Consider the following 7,236-nt stretch of genomic DNA (forward strand, 5'->3'; position numbering starts at 1 on the left):
AAAAAGAATTGCGTTTTGATTTTACTGGGGCCTATTTTAAAAATAAAACCGAGCCTCCTATTTCATAGAAACGGCCCTGATCATAACAAGCATGGATATAAACATCGGACACACAACACAAATACTGACATACCAACACCGTTAAATATTTAAAAAAAATCACATAATATAATATAATTATATTTCGTCGATGTCAGACATAACATTTATCTGACATCAGAACACGTTTAATCTCAAGAGTGTTCGTGTTTCATAGATGATAGCCATAGAGAAGAGATATACTGTCATCTATAAATACTAAAGATTATACTAGTATTTTATTTTTGTTATTAGACTGCTACTACATGCCGTGGCCACCTCTGCAGAAATCTGAGAAAGAAATGAAAGAGCTGGCACAAAACCCAACACTCTCATTTCATTACAAACCTCACAATATTACACGACACAACAACACTAACTTTTTGTCTAAACCTCCTCAACAAATATTAATATTAAAAAAACAAAAACATAAATTTTATTTTTATATATATAAACACATATATCTAGTTTCATTCACACACATTTCACAATCCTAGCCTAGAAAAGACCCACGATATATCAAACTCATATGATTATTAATGACTATGATATCTTAATAAGATTCAGATACCCTCAACAGAAAACAAAACAAACTAAATGAAAAAATTTCAACTCTTTCAAAACCAAACCATTCATTCTTAGCTTTGAAACTTGAGCTCAAACTCCAACATTCCTAACTTGCATAGACAAACAAAATCCAAACATCTTCTTTACACAAACATGAGTAACTGGTTAGGATTTTCTCTTACTCCACACTTGAGGATTGATGAAGAATTTGGTACAGAAAACCAAAACCAAAACCAAAACCATGTAGCTGAAGCTTCAGAAATAGGAAGAAACTATGTTCCTACTTCTTCTCATCCTCATCCTCATCATTTATCTATTATGCCTCTACGTTCTGATGGTTCACTTTGTGTTTCTGATTCCTTTACTCCTCAAGGTATATATCATTGCATGTTCTAGTAACATTTTTTTGTTCTTACTTATTAGTCCTCAAAAGGGTATATTTTATTTTGCTCAAAACACTTTGCATGTTGCTAAAAAATGTTTCTTTTATACTCTTGATATGAAAAATTAAAAGAAAAAAATCAGTATTTTTTTGTTTTATTTTAATAATTTAGTAATTAAATTTGTATATGGATTTTTGGTGTGACAGAATGGAGATATGAGAATGCAATAACTGATGGAAATTCAAATGAAGAAGGACCAAAACTTGAAGATTTTTTGGGATGTTACTCAAACCAAAACCAGAATAGCACTACTACTAGTACTATGTCTAAAATTAATGTTAATGTGTCACCAAGTTTTTGTACCAATAATAATCCAGAGATTGAAGCAGGAGAGAATCTAACAAACCAATCTTTGATTCACTCTTTTCATGCATATAATGATAACAACAACAATCATCATGCTTTAATCCATGATAATAGCATGTATAAATCTTGGATGGCTCAGACTCAGTTTTCTTCTGAGGGGAAAACAACTTCTTCTAGTGATGGAAATGGTTTTCAATCTCTTAATTTGACTATGAGTCCTAGTGTGCAAAATGGTGTTGGTGTTGGTGGTGGTAGTGCAATTTCTAATGTTCAAGTGAATGAAGATCCTAGGAAAAGGTCTTTGTCAAAATCTAATGCTAGAGAACCTGTTCCTCGTAAATCTATTGATACTTTTGGACAAAGAACTTCGCAATACCGTGGTGTTACAAGGTATTAAGATTAATTAATTTCATTTTTGTTTATTATATAGTTTTTATTCAAGGTTCTAAATGTGAGCTTTGAAACTGCCACAAAAGTTTAGAGAAGAAAAAAACAAATTGGTCACTATTTCTTTTGCTAAATGTTACATATGCCAAACATAGTTACCAATTTTATTTTTTCTGTTGCAATTTTTTGTCCTTATATCAACTTTTTTTAAGATAATGTTTGGTATTGTGAAAATTTTCTATTTAATACATAAATTTTATGTTAGTTTTTGTTGAATTTGTTTAGGCATAGATGGACTGGAAGATATGAGGCACATTTGTGGGATAATAGTTGCAGAAAAGAAGGGCAAACAAGGAAAGGAAGGCAAGGTGAGATAAACATGACATACCTTTTGATTTTGTTTCAATGTTTTTTTTTTTTTTTAACTTTTTAGTTTTTTTGGTTAATGTTGTCATTGACTAAGGAAGCATGTATTGTGACTATTTTCAAGAACCAAACTACTACTAGTCCTCTAACCTCTTTTCTATTTTCAATCTTTCTTTTCTTTCCTCTCTTGTTTTAAAAGAGAATATACTAACTGTTTCTTTCATGCACTTGTTGGTTTCTTCTCCTTTCATGGCTTCTTCAAATCTTTCACAGTTTACCTTGGTAAGTCACACTCCTAAAAATGCATTTCCAATGTAACTCTTAGCAAAAATATTTATACATAAATTAAATTAAATGCATAACATATTTGCATTATTATTAGGTGGGTATGATAAGGAAGAAAAAGCAGCAAAGGCTTATGACTTAGCTGCACTGAAGTATTGGGGTCCAACAACTCACATAAATTTCCCTGTAAGGTTTCTGAGACTTGCACAGTTTACTCCTTTGTAAAAAAAGTCTTGCTCATATTCATTAGAAGGAAAAAAAAATATTTAGAAAAAGTCAAATATTTATTTTGTATATTTAATGTATGCAGTTTGAAACATTACATAGTTAGTAACTGTGATCATTCTATATCTACTACTTTCTTAAATGCTCAGTTAAGCACTTATGATAAGGAACTTGAAGAAATGAAGCACATGACTAGGCAAGAATTTGTCGCCAATTTAAGAAGGTACCATTAAATTTTTTCCATGTGAACATGGTGAATTTTTTACTTCCTTTTGGCCTTTTGTTTTCACCAATTTTATTCAATATGGAATGAATAGTCCTTTTTGCTTCACTTGGACAGGAAGAGCAGTGGATTTTCAAGAGGTGCATCTGTGTATAGAGGTGTGACAAGGTATGGCCCAAAGTGTTCTGCTTTTTTCATTAATATTAGTAAAGTTCTCAATGAATTATTTGCTGCAATTTCAGCTTTTGTTTTTATAATTAAACACATGGACTCTTATTGGCTAACAATTTATCTTTTTCCTCTTGTCTCCAATTTTCAGACACCATCAACATGGAAGGTGGCAGGCTCGAATTGGAAGGGTTGCAGGAAACAAAGACTTGTATCTTGGTACATTTAGTAAGTTCCCTACCCTTCTTCACTATATTCTATATCCTTTGACGAAATCACGATGACACCATGATTTTGTTAATTTAAGTATTTCCTTACTTATGTACAAAGTTATAAGTGCTTTGACGAAATCACGATGGCACCATGATTTTGTTGAAGCTTTCAAAATGTAGTTTTTGCCAAAATCACACCGCAAATCCAAACCTACACTTTAGTTCTATTTTGCATTGTTATTAAGCATGATAGTGTGAAATATAATTATGCTCATTTCTTGATTTGCATTTTGTTAGTCACACTAATTACTGAGCCATGAAAATTATATAGGCACACAAGAGGAGGCTGCAGAAGCATATGATATTGCAGCAATCAAGTTTAGGGGAACAAGTGCTGTGACCAACTTTGACATAAGTAGGTATGATGTCAAGAGAATATGCTCAAGCTCAACTCTAATTACCGGAGATCTCGCAAAACGTTCTCCTAAAGACTCTACCCCTCCTGCAACCACAGCCGAGGACTTCAATTCATGTGGAAGTTCATCGACACTTTCTCAGCCGCCTCCTCTGACTATTACCGATGGTGAACAACATTCTGATGAATTGTCCAACATGGTGTGGAACTCCAACAACGACGAGCAAAAACCTCAGAACGGCACCAACATCACCGAATCATCACAGCACGGTTCACCAAGCAACAAGAATGAGATGAACCCTCAAAGTCCCAAGTGTTCATTGGGACTACCTAATGAGTTTGGAGTGAGTGGAGCAGATTATGGACATGGTTACTTCACATTGCATGGACCAAAATTTGATGATGGAAGCAATGAAAATGACCACATGAACAACAACAGGCTTGGAAATTTGGGTTTGGTTAATCAAGTTCCTATGTTTGCTTTGTGGAATGAATGAATGAATGAAGGGAATGTTTTGACATTAAAAAACATTAGCTTAGGAACTAAGAGCAAATGTCAGAATTATTATTATTGTTGAATGATTATTTATGTTTGGTACTCCCTCCGTCCCGGAATAACTGCCCCATTTTCTAAAAAAAAGTGTCCCAAAATAACTGACTCATTTCAATTTTCAATACAACTTTCATCATTTCCAATACAATATAACACTAAATAATACTACTTTTATCATTTCCAATACAATATATTCCACTTTCCCCTTTATTTATACACTTTTCTTAATCTGTGTGAAAAACCAAAGTAGGTCAATTAAATTGGGACGGAGGGAGTATATGGTACTCCCTCCGTCCCGGAATAACTGACCAATTTTCTAAAAAAAAGTGTCCCAAAATAATTGACCCATTTCAATTTTCAATACAACTTTCATCATTCCCAATACAATATAACACTAAATAATACTACTTTTATCATTCCCAATACAATATATTCCACTTTCTCCTTTATTTATACACTTTTCTTAATCTGTGTGAAAAACCAAAGTAGGTCAATTATACCGGGACGGAGGTAGTAGTAACTTTTTTTTTCTTTTGAACGAAAAGTGATATGTCAGAAATGTTGATTCCTTATGTGTTCAGTAGGTAGGGTACATACACTAATCCAAATCCAATATGGATCCGGGTTGTGTGCAGTCACACACTTCTCGACCGACTAATTAAGATTGGACTGTCTGAATTTTAAGTTAATATTTTAAATTTAAAAGAAAAAAATCTTTAAAAACTGAATCGTCTAATCTTGATTAGACGATCAAGAAATGTATGATTGCGTGCTGTCATATTGCGCCTAATTCAATACTAACTAGCTCAAGATTATCTATTTGTTGAAATGAAAATTGTTGAATAAAACCAATGATGAGATTTGTACAAAATCATGAAAATGAAAATTAGTAATGTCCTTTTTGGCTAGCAACTTATTATTCATCTAAAATGATCATTTGACAAGTTGTCATGAGTACTTTTTCATTGACTACAAAGATATTTTCATGCATGAAATCTTTATAGAAAATTGGTTCAATTTGTCATGCAAATAAAAAGAGGGTAATAAATTAATGGAATGTAGCGGGGAAATAAAACAGTGACATCCATGTCTTTTGGAATCAAGACAAACACCAAAGACAAGATGAGGCATTTCCCTACTCAACAACATAACGTTACTTTGATATTTTCAAGCACTAGTTTAAAACAACCATAAGAGAAAATTAAGAACGATCCAAAATTTAGTTCATCACTATACGATCTAAAATACCAAGACATTGAGAATATAGATCACTTTTCTTATAAATAATTCATTTAGTTCATTTCTAGTCAATTTAAAATTAATTGTTTATAATTGAATAATGTATAATATATGCAAGGTCTAGAGTTCGAACCTCAAACACCAAAAAAAAAAAAATTAACATCGATTAAAAGAAGGAAAAAAAAAAATAGGATATAGTTTGACCCAGTCAAAGAGTTGTCGCCTGAAGGGAGACTACCATAAGTACGGTACGGCGCAGCAGCAGGGAACAGCCTGCTAAAATACACCTATGGGTATAATGCGCACTCACCTAAAAGATCTGTGGCCTTGTCATAAAAATACCCCTTTTGACTTGAGAGAAAGGGGATGGATGAATGGGGAGGTGCCTTAAATTGTGTGCCCATTCTCATTTTCCTACAAGACAAAAATAACTAGTGTTTCTGATGGAGAAAATAAAATTAATTTAAATAAAAATGGGAGGATTGATTATGTACTCATTTTAAAATTACTTTAAATACCAACCATTTGATGTCTTTTAGGGGTGAGAATAGGTCAGGCGAAACTTTGTTAGACCTGAGTTTGGCCTACGAATATTATAAGTATTTCTGCAAATTTTCATTGAAAAATATGAAATCAACATGAGTTAATTTAAAAGCACCAAAATAGTGATGGAAAAATTTTAAAAGACTAAAAGTTGAAGAATTTTTTTTAGAGAGACTAAAACTAAAGGTTAGTTTATTAAGGTAAGGTTAGTAACATATTTAACCTTATTATTTATTAATTTATTTAATGATAAAGAAGACATTTGTGTATGGTGTAAGATCATTTTGTTTATGTATGTTTGAGAGTCCGTGTGTAATAACAAGTGTAGCACAAAACAACATGTGTGTCACATTAATAATCATTTAGTGCTTATTGTTTGATGACATTAACTATAACACATTCGTGTTTCTATCTAGCAAGGATCATCTAGTGGAATTTGCGTTTGTTGACGTAAAAGAAATGCACAAAGTTTGCATGTAATGTATCTAGCAAAGTAAATGACTGTCTGGTGCTTGTTGTCTGTTGACATCAAGAATAACACATGAGCATGTCATGTCAAGTACAAACATAACAATGGCTGCTGATTCATCGTCTGTTGAGGTAAAGCATGCAAGGGTTATTTGTATAAGTAAATTTGACCATGCATGCTATCACTTAATGTACTTTCATCAAATCTTTTATGAATGCTACATATGATCTTTATTTAATTAGAATAACTAAGGTAAGCATATCAAACGAATAATAAAGTATTATGGTACCATGGAGCAAGCATCATCTGGAGATTCATTGTCTGCTTGCTCAAGTGAAGCATGTAATAAAGTTATGGTACAACCAACCTTCATATCTATTACTAGTACAACACCTTAGGCAAACATCTGAACAAAACTTTTTTTTTTTTGAAAGGAAAGGAACATCTGAACAAAACTATTGATTTCATATGACATTTTTAATACAACTAGACATATAGTGTGTTTGGAATTGCGGTCAAGTTACTTCATTTGCATCACTATTCTCACATCAAAAAACAACTTTGGGACGCAAGAAAAACGATTAGAAGGTGAATTGAAACATAGCTCTTTCGGACAACTCTCTAATTTGTTCTTTATATTCGATATTCAATATCTCTCTAACAACGTTGACGATTATCAAAGAATATTCTATATATTTCAATATCTCTCTAACAACAACGTTGATGATTATCAAAGAATTTTCTATATAAAATGAGG

At 32.2% G+C, this 7,236-nt stretch overlaps 1 protein-coding gene across 1 annotated transcript; it reads left to right on the plus strand.

Annotated features, from left to right (window-relative positions):
- Positions 1-325: 325 nt before the first annotated feature.
- LOC146897211 (AP2-like ethylene-responsive transcription factor ANT) lies at positions 326-4,273 on the plus strand. The gene is made up of 9 exons (XM_085734032.1): positions 326-1,018; positions 1,235-1,784; positions 2,067-2,149; positions 2,421-2,429; positions 2,530-2,618; positions 2,807-2,880; positions 2,998-3,048; positions 3,200-3,276; positions 3,592-4,273. The coding sequence occupies exons 1-9, from the start codon at positions 799-801 to the stop codon at positions 4,170-4,172; spliced, it is 1,734 nt and encodes a 577-aa protein (XP_085590158.1). The 5' UTR covers positions 326-798; the 3' UTR covers positions 4,173-4,273.
- The last annotated feature ends 2,963 nt before the right edge of the window (positions 4,274-7,236 follow it).

Source organism: Medicago sativa, chromosome 8 (genome assembly GCF_051527215.1).
Source record: "Medicago sativa cultivar Bolivia chromosome 8, Bolivia_mono, whole genome shotgun sequence".
In the NCBI taxonomy this organism is placed as follows: domain Eukaryota; kingdom Viridiplantae; phylum Streptophyta; class Magnoliopsida; order Fabales; family Fabaceae; genus Medicago; species Medicago sativa.

What these genes read in the sequence shown, in the direction of transcription:
- LOC146897211 (XM_085734032.1), top strand. Translation starts at nt 799, where the DNA reads ATGAGTAACTGGTTAGGATTTTCTCTTACTCCACACTTGAGGATTGAT. An exon ending in TGATTCCTTTACTCCTCAAG is followed by an intron (nt 1,019 to 1,234) that starts GTATATATCATT and finishes TTGGTGTGACAG; the next exon opens with AATGGAGATATGAGAATGCA. An exon ending in CAACTCACATAAATTTCCCT is followed by an intron (nt 2,619 to 2,806) that starts GTAAGGTTTCTG and finishes TTAAATGCTCAG; the next exon opens with TTAAGCACTTATGATAAGGA.